An 18,212-nucleotide genomic window follows, 5' to 3' on the forward strand; every position below is an offset into this window, starting at 1 on the left:
CTTAGTCATGCTGGCCACATGACCCGGAAGCTGTACACCGGCTCCCTCAGCCAACAAAGCGAGATGAGCGCCGCAACCCCAGAGTCGGTCACGACTGGACCTAATGGTCAGGGGTCCCTTTATCTAATGACAGATTGTCTATGATGAAATGAAAAGTTTCATAATTCTTGACCTGGCTTCCCTCAGACCCCTGAGGCGTGTTAACAAGGGATCTCAATAACCTCCTTATATATTTTTTTCCTTCTGATACCTGCTGCCCTCTAATGGTAAGATGTAGGCCCTTTTTGGGATGAAAGGAACTGGCCAGATATTTTCCTTTGAAAAAGGAAGGACAGTGAAGGGGGTCTGCTGCCATGGTTAGGAGAAAACAGGTCTCTTGCTCTGCCTCAGCCAGAAGGAAGCCACCCACCTTCCCAAAAAGCAGCACATCCATCTTCTACCACTTGCACCCAGCCTCATCGGAGAGAAACAAAACTATTTCTTGCAGGTAAAGGGAAAGGGACCCCTGACCATTAGGTCCAGTCGTGGCCGACTCTGGGGTGGCGGCGTTCATCTCGCTTTATTGGCCAAGGGAGCTGGCGTACAGCTTCCGGGTCATGTGGCCAGCAGGACTAAGCCGCTTCTGGCAAACCAGAGCAGCGCACAGAAACGCCGTTTACCTTCCCGCCGGAGCGGTACCTATTTGTCTACTTGCACTTTCACGTGTTTTCGAACTGCTAGGTTGGCAGGAGCAGGGACCAAGCAACGGGAGCTCACCCCGTCGTGGGGATTCGAACCGCTGACCTTCTGATCGGCAAGTCCTAGGCTCTGTGGTTTAACCCACAGCACCACCTGCGTCCGTGCAGGTAGGATTTCTCAAAACTTGGAGACATGAGCTGGGAGCTCCAGGTCAGATACTGCCATCCCCCAGTGACTGCAATCTCAGTCCTCTCTCTGCAACAGAGGCCTAAATGGTGACAAGAGGCCTGGGGAGCGGAGGACCTGAAATCACCATGGCAACTGCAGCATCACCAATTGAGGCAAAGGACCACCCTGACTATCTAAGGCGGGCAGGACACACTGGGGGGGGGGGGAAGCTGTGGGTCATAAAGTGAGGGCAGGAGGTGTCACACCATCCAAGAGGAGAAAACATATCCCGTACCCTGTTCCCATAGGATGCCATGGCTGCCGTGAAGGTCCAGTGCGACACAACTCACGTGTCAGATTCTAGATGCTGCCGCTACAAAGACCCCCACAGCCACATCCTCACGTGGGTCTCACACTAAGGTTACCAAACATCCCCGTTTCCTGGGGACAGTCCCGGATTTACAAATCAGTCCCCATACAAAATCCATTGAAGTTGAAAAGTGTCCCCGGATTCATTGAAAAAAATCTGGTAACCTTATCTCACACACAGCACTCCTCCCCATTACTGCTGCCCCACCCTTCCTTGCCAAGAGCAAACATTTCGCATTGCTAGTCAGACCATACTCCAAAATGCTCATGTTTGAGTGGCTTTTTAAAACACAAATTCTGTTATTTGCTTGATCGATCAATATTTATGGTTTCGATTTTTGCTCTATCAGTAACTTTTGAGGATTTTTAAAAAAATGTAAAATAGCTATGGGTTATGAAGAAGGAGGTACTCACCAGGTTAGAGAAGAAGCTCCCCATCTCCGATTCAAAGACCCCCACAGGTGTGGGGGGCGCTACCAATTGATCAAAAGCTGGCTCTTCTCAACGGGATGCAACATGGGCTGCTTCTCAAACTTCTCTCTCTCTCTCTCTCTCTCTCTCTCTCTCTCTCTCTCTCTCTCTCTCTCTCTCTCTCTCTCTCTCTCTCTCTCCCCGCTATCTTGCCAAAACCATCAGCAGGCACCAATTACTCGAAGTTAAAAATTACTATGCAGGTTTTCAATTAATGGATTAATTTCGTTTCCCGTGCAAAGTTTGGAACCGCAAAGCTAAATAGATCAACCAGCCGTGGGTGTCCACGACCAATTACATCCTCAAAAGGCAGCGAGCCCATGTGAACGCCCCCCAGACTTGGGGAAAGGGGCTTTGGCAGTTTGCCATCCTCAAATTGTATAAATTCATTCTGGCTGCACTTCTGCCCGGGGAAAATTGCTTTACCGTGGTACCTTGGATCTCAGACTTAATCCGTTCTGGAAGTTTGTTCCAAAACAAAAGCGTTCCAAAACCAAGGTGCGCTTTCCCATGGAAAGTAATGCAAAATGGATTAATCCGTTCCAGACTTTTAAAAACGACCCCTAAAACAGCAGTTTAACATAAATTTTACTATCTAAAGAGACCATTGATCCATAAAATGAAAACAATATTCAATGTACTACAGTCACACAATCAATCAATCAATCAATCAATAGCTGAACTCGGTTCCACAGTCACAAAAACAAAAACGAGCCGCAAAAACAAAAACGCAAAATATATAGCAAAAACAGACAGACCTCAGGGTAACACTCAAATCGGAAGCGGAGCACTCAAAACGGAAGTGTAACACTCAAAACGGAGCACGTTCAGCTTCCAAAAAAAGTTCGCAAACCGGAACACTTTCTGGTTTTCAGTGTTTGGCTCCCAAGTTGTTTGAGCATCAAGGTGTTTGAGAACCAAGGTACCACTGTAGTTGTAAATGGACTATTGGTGCTGCCAAATCAAGGGCTCAGCCACACTTCTGTTCTGTGATTTCTAGTCATGGGTCTGAGAGGTTTCAGCTTTCCCCACAGCTTTTTATGGGGAAACCTGCTGTTTACTACCGAATCAGAATAAACATGCATCTGCAACCCCACCTCTCCATTTCTGTAATTTTGGAATGTCCTGGGGAAATTGGGACAGTGGCGGGGTATGATGTTGCAGGGCAAAAGAACCCCTCAGACCTGTGACTAGAAATCACAGGGGAAATGTCAGTGTGGATGAGCCTCAATTGTATCATCCACACTCCCCTTGCCTGCAAATACTCAGTATACCTGAAGGAGCGTCTCCACCCCCATCGTTCAGCCTGGACACCGGGGTCCAGCTCTGAGGGCCTTCTGGCAGTTCCCTCACTGCAAGAAGTGAGGTTACAGGGAAGCAGGCAGAGGGCCTTCTCGGTAGTGGCACCCGCCCTGTGGAACACCCTCCCATCAGATGTCAAGGAAATAAACAACTATCTGACTTTTAGAAGACATCTGAAGGCAGCCCTTCAGCTTTTAATGTTTGGTGTTTTATTGTGTTTTTAATATTCTGTTGGGAGCTGGCCAGATGGTTGAGGAAACCCGGCCAGATGGGTGGGGTATAAATAATAATAACAATTGTTGTTGTTTTGCCTGAAGCAGAACTTTGCATTAGGCTCTTTTGAAGTTATTTTCATTTGCTTCAGCCCAACAATCTCTATCGATCATCAGGTTGATTTGATTAGACTTCCCCAGAGACTCCAGCAAAACTGGTCTTTCACGGGGAGGGCCACCTTGTGTCGATCGATGGACTCTAAACACCACCCACTCCAACCCCTTGCTCAGGAAAGGAATATTAGCCCCTGTGGGAGGACAGGCCCGGTCCTCTTATGGAGGGGTGGCTAGCTAAAAGACGAGGCAGCAGAGAGCAGAAATGAATGGACTGTTTGCCCAGCATAGTTGTGCCCCTCTAGGCTCTACATTAGACTTATAAACTTGTTCATAAACGATCTGGAGTTGGTTTATTTGTTTGTTTGTTTATTTCCCCTTAAGAGTTCTCTAAATTGCTTTCTAGGACATTGTCCTTCCAAGCACAGTACAACCACTTCCAAAGCATGATAAAATAACAGTTACAACATATCACAAAAGTCAGGAAAACGGAGCAACGCATCTTTTAAAATATCCAGCTCATGAAATGGATCAGGATCTTTGCCAACCAGCTAGAAACCTGCAATAAAACCCAGTGGCCCAAAACCAGTCTGAAACGGCAGCATAGCCACCTGCTTTCTGAATCCCACAGCTGAGCCAAAAGCAGCTTAGAGGAGGAGGAGGAGCAGACTCCTGAGCCAGGGGCCATTCCTGGCAAGGCTCCGCCTGTCACGACTGTCAGTCTCACTGGTGTCAGTGATCGGTTTTTGTTCCGCTATGGTTCATAATTATGAATCTCTCCCCAAACCTTTTTTGAGGCTTTGCATCTAAGCAGGCACAAGGGCAGTTTGCCTCTGAAGGGAAAACCAGGTGCTGGGGAGCACCAGCGGGCAAGATGGATGGACTCAGGCCCTGGTTTCGGGCATCTAGGCTAGGAGCAGGAAGCTGGGACTAAGTGGGCCTGATTCACCTGCAGGGTTTTCTGACCTCCTTATCCCCGAGAGCTCTGTCATAGCTTGGTGCAGAGCACAGGGTCTCCTACGAAGCGTGTTTCTGAGCCAAGAGCTTGCTTCTTCTTAAAATTGAGTTTATCAAACTCTTCTCGGATTTCGAGGATCGATTTCCCCTTGGTCTCCGGCAAGATGAAGTAAATAATGATTGCGGAAATGTAGACAGTGCCCATGAAGATGAGGAAGCTGAACTGATGAATGCGTTCCTGGAGGGGGGGGGGAAACAGACACACCCTGACCCCACAGAATTATAAGGCAAGCCTGGATCGGTTCCTTCCATGGATACAGTGGTACCTCGGGTTACATATGCTTCAGGTTACAGAGTGCGCTAACCCAGAAATATTACCTCGGGTTAAGAACTTTGCTTCAGGATGAGAACAGAAATCGTGCTCCGGCAGCGCAGCGGCAGCAGGAGGCCTCATTAGCTAAAGTGGTCTTCAGGTTAAGAACAGACCTCCAGAACGAATTAAGTACTTAACCCGAGCTACCACTGTACTTTGCTTCTTGAGTGATCTCCTTACAGACCCCTGAAGTTCCCAGCAGGGCCTAGCCTTTGCAATGACAACTTCGCACCATCCTGCAAACCTCTTTTGGCAAATTGATGCAGCCTAGCGCCACCTTCCCTGCCACCTTCCCGCAGTGGAAGCAGGATACTGGGGCGGGGAGGGGAATGGAACCATCAGGAAAAGTCTCGCTTACCACGACAAATGGGAACACCATTCCTATCGAGAAGAATCCGATCCAGTTTAAGACTCCACTGATCACGTAGGAAGACGACCTGGAGGACTGGTCGAAGATCTCCATCCTCACAGACGCCCCGGCCCCGGCTGCAGAGGGAGGAACCAAAGGTCAGGGCTGCTCCTGCTGCCACCACTAGGCTAGAAAATGATGCTGCAAAGAGCACCTGAGGGAGCCTCTCCCACCGTCTCCAATGCCACAGCAGTGGCCAAGTGGCTTGGAACAGACGCTGTATTCTTTGTGGCACTCAGAACGTGGCAAGTGAAAAGATGGCCCTGTTGTTGGTGATGGAGATGAAGGTGTTGGGCCCGGGGGGAGGGAGTGAGGGGAACTGGGGGGTGGGATGGGGTGAGACCAGCAGTGGGCGGCTCATCAGCTGGCACGACCCCCAAGCCCCGCCCTCCAAGCGTGGGCTTCTGTCTTCCTGAGGTTACAGCTGCTGAGCTCCAGATTCCAGCCTTTTTCATAGAATCGTAGAATTGGGACCACGAGTGTCATCTTTTCCAACCCCTTGCAATGCAGGAATCTTTTGCCCAACTTGGGGCTTGGACCCACAACCCTGAGGCTAAGAGCCTCATGCTCTACCAACTGAACTCTACATCACGAGCCATCTTTTTTTCATGACTGTGTTGCCTCCAGGGGGAATGTGGGGGACACAGTTGTGGATGGGGGAGGCTCCTGTGCCAAAGGGGAGCTGGGGTGAACTTCCTTTTGGCTACCCAGCCTCAATGGTGGGAGCCACCCCCCTTCTCCTGAACCTTCCCAGCGGGAGGAAGACAGCACTGATTTAGAACAGCGGTTTGCAGAGGGACATCGTCCAGAGGCGAAAAGCTGGGAAATGCTGGGTGAGGAGCAGCTAGAAGAGCAAACACCAGGAGAGAGACAGCTGGCAGATTCAGTATCCTTGGAAAGCATTCCTGACCCCCCTTCGCCTAAGACTAGACGGGCTTTGAGAGTGATAGAACAGAAAGCGCAGAGGCAACAAGCTCAGATTACCAGATGTAGGAATGATGTAGATGAATGGGGACGGAAGGGGTAAACCTTAACTGGGAGCAACGCCATTTCTGAGAGATATGCATTCCTTTGTACCTCGCTGTGATTATTAAAGAAACTAACTGGTTAGAACGCTCCTTTAGTTTGATCTGCTTATTTACTGCCACTGGGGGAGGGATCTGATTCCCCAAAGTGACACTCAGGTGGGGAAAGATCCACGTGTTTGGTGGGCTGTAGCTGAGCTGCAGGAAAGCCCCCATGCACCAGGACCCATAGCCACAGGAACCCAGGGGCAAAGTACCCAGCTCTGCAAACGGAGAGGCTGATCCTGCACTGGGCTGGATGCTCCACTGGAACTCACTCAGCTTCTTGTGCAAAGGCGCAGCTGCAGCCAGGATTGGACCTCCTCCTCAATTTCCTGGGCCCACTCAGGCAACCTAGGGAGCCTCAGCATGACGCTGGCTTCTTTCTTTCTTTCTTTCTTTCTTTCTTTCTTTCTTTCTTTCTTTCTTTCTTTCTTTCTTTCTTTCTCCCTTGCCCTCCGCTATCACTGCTGCATGCAATCAGTCGGTTGAGCAGCAGCAAAGCCAAAGCAGAACCACCAGGATACAATCTGTTTGCTGCAATTTTACGTTCTAGTGCAAAGAGACAACTCACAATATATTACAGTCTATGAGAAGATCAATAGATTCTGGACAAATTGTATGACTGCCCAGCTACTTTAAAAAAACACTAAGGCTAGATAATAATGATAACAATAATAAGCTGCAGAATGTGAAGTTAAATGTTTAGGATGAATTGGCAGCTCACAGTAGCCTGAGAAATAGTCTTGTGCTTCACCAAGAATTTCTGAAACCTTGATTGCCTCTATGCCCTAAAACTGCAAATGAAGCCAGATTTGGATAATCTTTCAGGGCACTTTGCTTATTTGTCCTCCTACTGCCATGCTATCAAATGAAATCAAAGAGCACACTGATTATTATTTTTTAAAGTTAATCAGTCAATTTTTACTCCATAAGTTTCTCGAGGGATGAGTGCCTCACTTTGAGTGGAAGAACTGCCTATCGATATGAACAAGTGCCCATCACTGACCTGGGCCGGCTCCAAAGCAGATCACAAAACAGAATATCAGGGAAAGGCTGCAGTAGGGCATCCAGGAGAAGGAATGCTGAAATGAAAGCATGTTTTCATTTGTGAGAGTTGAAGTCCCCCCTGGGTGCAGGCATAGCTGTCAACTTACAGATTTGAAAATAAGGGACCAGCAGCCTTGAAAATAAGGGATCAGCAGCCAAAATAAGGGATTTTCCAGGCACAGGTATGTTCAACTTCTGAGCCCCTCTGAGCCAAAGGCAGAAAGCCCAGCCAGCAGCCAAACGAAGCCTCAAGTGGTGGTTCCCACAGCGCAGCAACCCGGCAAAGGGGATGCAGCAAGGAAAACCACTGTCAACCTCTCTGCTGGGAAGTGCTGAGCAAAGGCAAGTCCCCAGGCAATGCGGCCGATTTGATGGGCACAAGGCATGCAAGCTCCACCCCCCAGTCATTCTTAGACTCCTTATTGGGTGAGCAATGCAGCCAAGCAACACAGTTGGAGCCTCCCTCCCTCCCTGGCTGGCAGGGAGGGAGGGAGAGGAGCTGCTTCCTTTGAAACCCGGAAAATTTAAGGGACATCATCAATAAGGGACAGCAGTGGGACACGGCGCTGGGATAAGGGACTTTCCCGCCAAATAAGGGACGGTTGACAGCTATGGGTGCAGGTTGCAGGGCTGTGTGGGCGTCTCTCCTTTCCTTAGGTGCAGCAGAGATGCTTGATACACACACAAACACGCCCTTGGTGAATCTGGCTTTTCGTGAGGCATCTGGGCTCCTGACCACCAGCCTCTGGGCTCAGATCCCGTGGGCTCCTGGCCACCAAGCTAGTTCTTACAGCAGTCCCAGCCTCACCCTCCCCGACTCTGAGCGAGGTGCTGGGGTCACTTGCAGCCTCGTTTGGTCAGAGACGACCGCTGGCCACATCTTAGGTTAGGGGCTGACAGGGAAACACCCTGACCCCCATTTTTTTTTGCCTTCTTACCTGCAAGGAGATGGTCAGCGTGACAGCAGCAAGCACTGTGGCCATCAGCCCATAACCTCCCCAGAGCAGTACTCTTCTTCCAAAACGCTCAATGACGACACTCTGGGGACAGAAAGGACACAGAGCGCTCTGCAGTGGCTGCGGGGTGCTCCACCAAGCCCCGGCTCTGGTCAACAGGGGGCAAATGTGGGCAATTGCCAGGGCCCGCCACATCTACCACTACCCCCCTGAAGGGCTTTTTGGGAGAGGCCTGGCAGGAGTGCTTGGGCTCCACATCTGGACTTGGTCAGCCTAGGTTTGATGTCAGTTTCCCCACAATGCAATTCCCTGCGACATGCCTATCCCCAAGGGCCAGATTGAGAGGCCTGGGGGGCCAGGTTCACCCCGCCCACATGCCTGGGGCTCCAAAGGCAGTGGGTCTTCCCAAGATCCTTCACTCACACAGAAGACGGCAGAGAGGAGCTCGCTGAGGCTGATCCCCAAAGACAAGGCCGGGATGTGGTGGTCGTCGAAACCAACCGTTTGCAGGACTTCAAACGTGTAGCTGTAAATCTGGAGAGGGGGGAACACGTTGAGAAGGGGGCCCATCAGGGGAATCAACTCTACCTGCAGAGATCCTTCTGGGGAGGGAAGGAGGAGGGTCAGTGGTGGTCCCTGGACATCTCTGGCCTCATCCTCACTCCTGTAGGAAGGGAAGTTAATTTGTCAATCAAGTGACGGTGTTTGGGACAAGTTTTGGGAGCAAGCAGGACTTCCGCAGAGAGAAAATGAACAATTGAGGAGGAGCTAACCTGAGACTCAAGGGACGCGGGTGGCGCTGTGGGTTAAACCACAGAGCCTAGGACTTGCCGATCAGAAGGTCGGCGGTTCGAATCCCCGCAACGGGGTGAGCTCCCGTTGCTCGGTCCCTGCTCCTGCCAACCTAGCAGTTTGAAAGCACGTCAAAGTGCAAGTAGATAAATAGGTACTACTCCAGCAGGAAGGTAAACGGCATTTCCATGCGCTGCTCTGGTTCTCCAGAAGCAGCTTAGTCATGCTGGCCACATGACCCAGAAGCTGTATGCCGGCTTCCTCGGCCAATAAAACGAGATGAGCGCTGCAACCCCAGAGTTGGTCACGACTGGACCTAATGGTCAGGGGTCCCTTTTCCTTTGCCCTGTTTAGTGGCAAAACACAGGGTTTCCTGGGGGGAAGCACCAGGGAAAAAATGAACACCCCACTCAAAGCCAATCCTGAAAAGCCCAACCCTGTGCCTGGAAAGTAGAGAGGAAAGGTAAATGTGGATGAGCCCTTAATCTGAAGCAGCTCATCTCATTGGGGAGAAATATATCAATTTAAATATTTGGATCCCTCCCCACTCCCTTTCTCTGAGCTCATTTTTCACACAACAACATGCATGTGAAACTCAACTGTGTGGATGCCGGTGAACTGTAGGGTCACAGCCAACAGGATAAGGATGTACAGCTGCCGGCGCAGGGCCGGATCCTTCATCACTTCCAAGACACTCTTGGTGCTCCACAAGGCAGACTGCTGCTTCCTCAGGTCGTCCAGCTCCACCTGGTGAGGCCCTCGGCCCCAGAGGGTCTTCATGGCTGTGAAGGCAGAGAAAACAGAGGCCCTCACACCATTCTTCCACTGTGTGGGAGCCAGGCGACAAACGGGGAAAGGCTCTAGCTACAACTGAAGGAGCGTCTCCACCTCCATCGTTCTGCCCAGACACTGAGGTCCAGCTTCTGGTGGTTCCCTTGCTACGAGAAGCCAAGTTACATGGAACCAGGCAGAGGGCCTTCTCGGTAGTGGCACCCGCCCTGTGGAACGCCCTCCTAAAGGTAAAGGTACCCCTGCCCATACGGGCCAATCGTGTCCGACTCTAGGGTTGTGCGCCCATCTCACTTAAGAGGCCGGGGGCCAGCGCTGTCCAAAGACACTTCCGGGTCACGTGGCCAGCGTGACAAGCTGCATCTGGCGAGCCAGCGCAGCACACGGAAACACCGTTTACCTTCCCGCTAGTAAGCGGTCCCTATTTATCTACTTGCACCCGGGGGTGCTTTCGAACTGCTAGGTTGGCAGGCGCTGGGACTGAACGACTGGAGCGCACCCCGCCACGGGGATTCGAACCGCCGACCATGCGATCGGCAAGTCCTAGGCGCTGAGGTTTTACCCACAGCGCCACCCGTGTCCCTTGGAACGCCCTCCTACCAGATGGCAAAGAGAAAAATAACTACCAAACTTTTAGAAGACATCTGAAGGCAGCCCTGTTTAGGGAAGCTTTTAATGTTCACTAGGTTATTGTATTTTAGTGTTCTGTTGGAAGCCACCCAGAGTGGCTGGGGAAACTCAGCCAGATGGGCGGAGTATAAATTATTATTATTATTATTATTATTATTATTATTATTAACTATCACAGAGCCTTTGAGGCCCAGTGGCAGGCAAGTTCTCGCCAAACGTCCTGCAGGTACCGTATTTTTTGCTCTATAAAACTCACTTTTCCCCTCCTAAAACGTAAGGGGAAACGTGTGTGCGTCTTATGGAGCGAATGCAGGCTGCACAGCTATCCCAGAACAGCAAGAGGGATCGCTGCTTTCGCTGCGCAGTGATCCCTCTTGCTGTTCTGGCTTCTGGGATTCAGAATATTTTTTTCTTGTTTTCCTCCTCCAAAAACTAGGTGCGTCTTATGGTCTGGTGCGTCTTATAGAAAATACGGTAAGTGGGATTCTCAAGCCCCCCACAACCCCAGCCATGTCTCCTCTGGGGCCAGCCTTGCTTTGTGGAGGGAACTGACATGATCCAGTTTGGAACCGCAGAAGAGCTGAAAGGGAGCTCTTAAGCAATGCAAGGCACACAAAAGCAACTTGGACAACTCAAGCAAATGAGCCAAGCTCATGTAACGCCAGTCCTGAAGGACCTACACTGAATCCCAGTACGTTTCGGGGAACAATTCAAAGTGCTGGTGCTGACCTTTAAAGCCCTAAACGGCCTCAGTTCAGTATACCTGAAGGAGCATCTCCACCCCCATCGTTCAGCCCGGACACTGAGGTCCAGCTCCGAGGGCCTTCTGGTGGTTCCTTCACTGCAAGAAGTGAAGCTACAAGGAACTAGGCAGAGGGCCTTCTTGGTAGTGGCACCCGCCCTGTGAAATGCCCTCCCATCAGATGTCAAGGAGATAAACAACAATCTGACTTTTAGAAGACATCTGAAGGCAGCCCTTTTTAGGAAAGTTTTTAATGTTTGGTGTTTTATTGTGTTTTTAATATTCTGTTGGGAGCCGCCAAGGCCAGATGGGTGGGGTATAAATAACAAATTATTATTATTATTATTATTATTATTATTATTATTATTATTATTATTATTACTACTACTACTATGCTACATCCCACAGGAGAAGGCAAATAAAATAAAATTAAGGAACAGGGATGTGGAGGCAATCTGACTCAGAAAACATGTTTTGCAGTCTCGCGTAAGTTGTACACACCCTGAAAGTGAAGGGAAAACCCACTCCTCAATTATCTCCAAGGGCAGTGGGGGGGGAGTGTCTGTGACTCAACTCCTCCCCCATCATCTGACTATCATGTGGCACAGCCAACATGCCAGATAAAATAATTAGTCAATGGGATGAAGATCTCTTTCCAAACCCGCAAAGTTCCTTGTACCCAAATATGCTTGAGGGAGGCTATTCTGTAATCTAACGATTTCTAGCTGCCTAGAGAGCACCCAGTTACCTTTCCGGCATCCTTCCTCATCCCCTTTGTTCAGGAACAGGTGAGGTGGGGACTCGGGGAAGAAGGGTAGAGTCAGCAGCTGGAGCAAGGCAGTCACGCCATGGGAGGCCAGCAGCAGCGGCCACAGCGAAGCGTTTCCTAGGAACTCTCTGGGAAAAGCAAACCAGAAGACATCCATCCCTTCAGAAAGCTAGGAGGGGCTTTGTGTGCCACTACAAAGGAGCAGGAAAACCTGGAGTGGTTTAAAACCAGGAGTGCATGTGGCACTGGCGCTAGCCAATGTGGGCTGGTGATTGAACTAGCATGTGCTGGTTGTCATCTGAGGTTGGGGCAGGGTTCTCAGAAGACCCCTCTCTCAGAGAGAGAGAGAGAGAGAGAGAGAGAGAGAGAGAGAGAGAGACTTTGTTGTGGGGTTGGGATAGGAAGCACCTGAACAGGTAGATAAGCAGGATCCTACCTTTGCCCCATCACCTGACCCAGGACTTTCCCCAGGCTCCAGAAGATGGAGGCAGTTGAATTTGCAAATCCACGGAGCTTCTTGGGGGAAATTTCCCCTACATACTGAGGGTGGAGAAGGACACCGATACCTGGACGTGAAAGCAGAGAGAGGAAGAGACTTTTAGCATTAAAAGGTAAAGGGACCCCTGACCAATAGGTCCAGTCATGGCTGACTCTGGGGTGGCGGCACTCATCTCCCTTTATTGGCTGAGGGAGCTGGCATACAGCTTCCGGGTCATGTGGCCAGCATGACTAAGCCACTTCTGGCGAACCAGAGCAGCGCACGGAAATGCCGTTTACCTTCCCGCTGGAGCAGTACCTATTTATCTACTTGCACTTTGACGTGCTTTCAAACTGCTAGGTTGGCAGGAGCAGGGACCGAGCAACAGGAGCTCACCCCATCGCGGGGATTCGAACCGCTGACCTTCTGATCGGCAAGTCCCAGACTTTGTGGTTTAACCCACAGCGCTACCCGCACCCCTACTTTTAGCATTGCAGGACCCCAAAAACATTTGGGAGAAGTTGTCCAGAAGAAGCTGCCTTATACCAAACCAGCCGTCAGTCCACCTAGTTCAATATTGTCTACCCTGACTGGCAGTGCTCTCTCCAGGATTTCGGACATTTTGAATTGTGATGGCTTCACTGAATTGCATCGATCGTTTCGATGGATTTTTGCTGCTGCTGTTGGTTTTATTTACACATTGCTGGGTTTGATATGATGGCGACGGCGATGCTTGTTGCTTTTAATGCTGCTGAGATTATTGTTGAGCCGCTCGGAGCTCAACGTCTGTTGTTGGAAAAGCAGGGTGCAAAACTCAAATTACCTGGAGATACCGCTGGGGGATTGAACCTGGGACCATCTGCAAACAAGGCAAGGGCGCTACCACTGAGTAACGCCCTTTCCTGTGTGGAATTCCTGCTGATCAAACCTATCCCTGGGAAAGTTGGCCACGATTGGCACCCTGGGGCAGGATGAGGAGAAACTGGAGGCAAGTGGAGTAAAAGGTAATTGTAAGGGACCCCTGGACTGTTAAGTCCAGTCAAAGGCGACTATGGGGTTGCGGCACTCATCTTGCTTTTAGGCCGAGGGAGCCGGCGTTTGTCCACAGACAGCTTTCTGGGTCATGTGGCCAACAGGACTAAACCGCTTCTGGCACAACAGGACACTGTGATGGAAACCAGAGCGCATGGAAATGCCGTTTACCTTCCCGCCGCAGTGGTACCTATTTATCTACTTGCACTGGTGTGCTTTCAAACTGCTAGGTTGGCAGGAGCTGGGACAGAGCAACGGGAGCTCACTCTGTCGCGGGGATTAGGACTACAGTGGTACCTCAGGTTACACATGCTTCAGGTTACATACGCTTCAGGTTACAGACTCTGCTAACCCAGAAATAGTACCTCAGGTACTTTGCTTCAGGATGAGAACGGAAATCGTGTGGCGGCAGCGTGGCAGCAGCAGCGGGAGGCCCCATTAGCTAAAGTGATGCTTCAGGTTAAGAACGGTTTCAGGTTAAGAATGGACCTCCGGAACGAATTAAATACATAACCAGAGGTACCACAGCACCACCCGTGTGGGGACCCGGAAGTGGAGGGGAAAAGGCTGCAGTTCCAGGGGTTGCACTGAAGCAAGGGACCGAGACTTGGGAGCAGGCTGGTCCACTTTCCCCACAGTTCTTCACTCAGGTGATAGCTCAGAGGAACCCAGCCCTGCCAGTGAGCCCAGAGCAGCTGGAATGAGGACGGCACTTACTGGTGCTGATGCCACACAGGAAGCGACCTGCCAGGATCAGCTCAAAGGAGTTGGCCACCTTGCTGAAGCCCATGATGACGGCCCCCACCAGCATGATGAGGTTGGTGCCCAAGAGGCATTTCTTTCTGTTGGCACAAGGATGGAGAAAGCCGTGAGTGGCAGCGGTCTCATGGAATTCTACTCACTATTGATCCAGAGCAGATTCCAATGTATAGTTAGCAGAGTAAAAATTTAAACAACTGCTGCACGTATTCTGTTAGCTAAAAAGTGGAAAACCCAAGAATTACCAATGATAGAAGAATAGCAGATATGCAATGAAATTCAACCAAGGGGAAGCGAGGAAGTCACTTAACAATGTTAATAAGTGTAATTTTCAATAAGGCTATGATTTAGGTTTTTTTGTCTTATGTGTTTGTTTGTTTATAATGCTGTGAAAACCAATTATTTTTTTTTAGAAAACAAAACAAAACTTAAACACTTTGTGGGATTCCCCCAAAATAGACCAGAGGCGATGAAAATTTCATCCAGCAGAGCTTTACTGCTACTGAAGGCAAATGAGCATAATGGTCACAAATCCAGTAAGTTCAGGATTGGCACTGTTCATAAGAAATCCAGCTTCAGCAGACTTAACTTAAACTTACAAATGAAGGAATGGGTTTCCCAAATTGGAGTTCACCGATTGGGTCTGCGTTGCTCCGGGACAGGAGGAAGGAAGTCAAAATGACACCGAGTTGGTTCAAAGAAAGAGTTTATTCTGCTCTCCGGATAGCAGAAGGCACTTGCATGATTAGTCCACAGCAAGTCCAAAGAAATGACAGGTTTCATGCAGTTTATATATCCTCCAGGCACCCTCTCACTCCTCCCCTAGGAGCCCAACCACGTTGGCGTATGTACACAGGTTGACATCACATATGTTCCTGCTCTGGTACTCTCAACCATAAAAGGATCTTCCTTCTTGTACTTCTGACCATAAAAGGATATTCCTGATCCTACTCCTATCTTGGAGCAAGAGGTCACTACTTCTGAGAACATGCTCTGGTGTTAGTCCCAGACTTGGGTCTTTGCGTCATTTGTGGTCAGGACATAAGATATGTCTGTGTCTGTTCTACTGGTAAAGTCAAGGCCAGTCTTGCCGTCAAACTGATAAGGGAGAGAGCTGTGTTCTTGTTTTGCATTTGCTCAACGGCTAAAGTTTATGCATTTTAGCTAAGGAGAAATGGGGATTTTGGTGCAGTTTAAAAACTGCCTGCACAGTCAGTTTTGGGGTTTGGGAAACCCATTCCTTCACAATAAGTCTAAACCTTAACTCTAAGCATACTATATACAGAGCACCACACAAGAAGAGCAGAAAAAATTGCATGCCTTTGTGCCACAATGAGAGAAGGACAGGTGACTTCTCCTGTGTTAGATCTCGCCAGAACAGCAGCTGCACAACACACACATCCATTGCGGAATTCAGCCGTCAGAAACAGTGTCTGGGCGGAAATTGCTGCTATGTCCAGGAAAATCCAGACATATGGCAACCAATGTCGGAAGTGTAGATTTTGGTGAAATTCCTTAAACGTAGCTCAATTTTTATTTTATTTTTAGATTTTGCAAAACTAAAACTAACTAACAAAGGCTCAACAACTTTGTGACTGGATTTTCACATTTTGAAATATGGCAACCCTAATATACACCATGCTCTCCATAGCCTGCCTGGTGATTTTTGCTGCTCCCCTAGGCTTGCACCCCCAGCGGGGGCCAGTTTCGCCAACCCCTAAGTAAAACTCAGGTGTTCTGCAACTACGATGCACACAGGTGCTTTGCTGGAATTTCCCTTTACTTTTTCAGCAGGAAGAATTCCTGTCTGGGCCACCAGTTGCAAGAACATTCTGACCAGGGCAGCCCACCTCTGGTCAGCTGACAACTGGGATGCGCTTTGGACCTTGACTCTGGAGCCTTGAAGGCCCACTCCTTTTCACAGCAGAGCCCTGGCCAGCTCATTCCCAGCACACCATTTTGTGGCTCGAACTGGCTTTCCAGGAGCAGCTTGTTTCACACTTATACCTACTTCCCAAACTTTGTTGTGAGGTAGCCGCTGGCCATAGTGCCCAGGAGGCCCCCTAGGGAAAAGATGGACACAATCGAGGCCCAGAATAATGTTAGGCTTTCAGGGTGGATGGGCATCCCGGACCGCTCCAGCCAGCTCTCATTGATGAACGTTTTCACGTGCTGCAAAAAGAGGAAACCCCATTAACCAGAAGATGCTGTGAAAAGCCAGTAGTTTGGGAGGTGGGTGGAGCTGAACAAGAAGCAAATGGGTCAAAGGAGAGGAATGTGTGGCCTGCAATAATATAAGATCACACATCTAATCGTTGCATGGAGGGAAAGGTCAACTATGAAGAGAACTGTAAGTTAATGGTAATTAAAAGTAATAGAGAAATTAAGAAATGCAGAATAAGTGATAAAGAACGAAAAATCTTCAGAGGTTGTTGATGGAAGTCTAAAATATTGTATAAGATAAGAATTTATGTTAAATGATTGCTGGAAATGATATGTTAAAAAATCAATAAAAATGTATGTGTGTGTGTGTATGAGAATATCTGTGTCTGTTATGGGACGCGGGTTGCGCTGTGGGTTAAACCACAGAGCCTAGGACTTGCCACAGAACCTAGGTCGGTGGTTTGAATCCTCGCGACGGGGTAAGCTCCCGTTGCTCGGTCCCTGCTCCTGCCAACCTAGCAGCTCGAAAGCATGTCAAAGTGCAAGTAGATAAATAGGTACTGCTCTGGCAGGAAGGTAAACATTGTTTCCGTGAGTTGCTCTGGTTCGCTAGAAGCGGCTTAGTCATGCTGGCCACATGACCCGGAAGTTGTACGCCGGCTCCCTCAGCCAATAAAGCGAGATGAGCGCAGCAACCCCAGAGTCGGCCACGACTGGACCTAATGGTCAGGGGTCCCTTTACCTTTTACTGTGTCTGTTTTTTGGGAGACTGGCAAAGGCAGCACCTTGGAGGAGCAATTCTGGGGGAGCCTCTCTTGCAGCTTCCGCCAACCACCGGAAGAGGTTTCCCCTTTGCTGCTTACCACAGAGGTGTAGGTGATCATGGACCCTTGAAAGCCAGCCTGGAAGGACCCACCAATTCCTAGGACGAGCATCATGAGGAGGAGCCTCTGGTGCTGAACCTGGGGAGACACAGACATCCATCCTCAACACTCCTCAGGGCAGAAAAATAAACCAGACCCGAGCATAAACTGAGGGGGTGGGGATTGGGGGTGGTGTGGGGTGACTCACCCAGTGCAAGGAAGGGCTTTGCAGCACAATCTTGACAGCCCATGATTCACCACATTAAATGGGAAGGTGAAAGAGAGCAAATATCTAGGTGAGAATTCATTCTAAACTCCAGTTTATCATGTGATGCATTTGAAATGGAGACAGAAAAATGATCTACTGAGAACTGGGCAAACAGCCTTTTGACTTTGTCCTCACCCATAATCTGCGGAGTTGTGCTTTTTACAAAGTTGTCCTGCGATGGAAACGTCATGGTGGGAGGGATTGGTGCACCCCCAAGTCTTTCACAGAAGTGGTCAAAACAGGTGCCTTAAGAATGCAGGAAGTGGGGGGCAGACTCAACCTTAGCTTGCCGGAAGGTCCTATCCTGACATTACACACATTTCTCCCCAAGATGGGCAAAATATATTTGAGTTCAGACATCGGTGCTCCAGGTACCTTCAAAAACGAACAAACTAGAGAACTTGTATGTGATCTGAAAATTCTTAGAATGGACCCTGCTCCAGTGAGTGGTGATTAAAGGTGGAACATGAATAAACCAATAATAAAAAAAGAATTTCATTATTTATACCCCGCCCATCTGGCTGGGTTTCCCCAGCCACCAAGCCAGCCAACCCCTCGAACCTCACTCACCAAGTCCCAAATGGAGCTGCTGCCCATCTCTGCTGCAGAGGCTTTCTCTGGGTCCCTCCTCTGCTGCTGGCTGCCGTTGCTACCTCACAAGGTGGGCGGACGGCCCCTGGTGTTCCTCTTTCTTCATCCTATTTGGTTTGGCCAGCCACCAAACGGCCCGAGGTTAATGTTTGATCCCGCGTGTTATGACACTTGATTCGTTTCAGAGCACTGGATTAAACTGAAAATTGGCCG

At 49.5% G+C, this 18,212-nt stretch overlaps 1 protein-coding gene across 1 annotated transcript; it reads right to left on the minus strand.

Moving 5' to 3' along the window:
• Positions 1-3,666: 3,666 nt before the first annotated feature.
• LOC309359543 (solute carrier family 2, facilitated glucose transporter member 11-like) lies at positions 3,667-18,077 on the minus strand. Its single transcript, XM_081893384.1, has 12 exons — positions 17,979-18,077; positions 17,141-17,239; positions 16,126-16,286; positions 14,073-14,197; positions 12,282-12,411; positions 11,825-11,973; positions 9,516-9,697; positions 8,547-8,657; positions 8,106-8,207; positions 7,127-7,202; positions 5,003-5,130; positions 3,667-4,509 (listed from the first exon to the last, which is right to left on the minus strand). Exons 1-12 carry the CDS (start codon positions 18,003-18,005, stop codon positions 4,303-4,305), a joined length of 1,497 nt encoding a protein of 498 aa, XP_081749510.1. The 5' UTR covers positions 18,006-18,077; the 3' UTR covers positions 3,667-4,302.
• Between the last annotated feature and the right edge of the window lie 135 nt (positions 18,078-18,212).

This window comes from Podarcis melisellensis (assembly GCF_964234715.1).
Source record: "Podarcis melisellensis genome assembly, chromosome: 16".
NCBI classification, from domain to species: Eukaryota; Metazoa; Chordata; class Lepidosauria; order Squamata; family Lacertidae; genus Podarcis; species Podarcis melisellensis.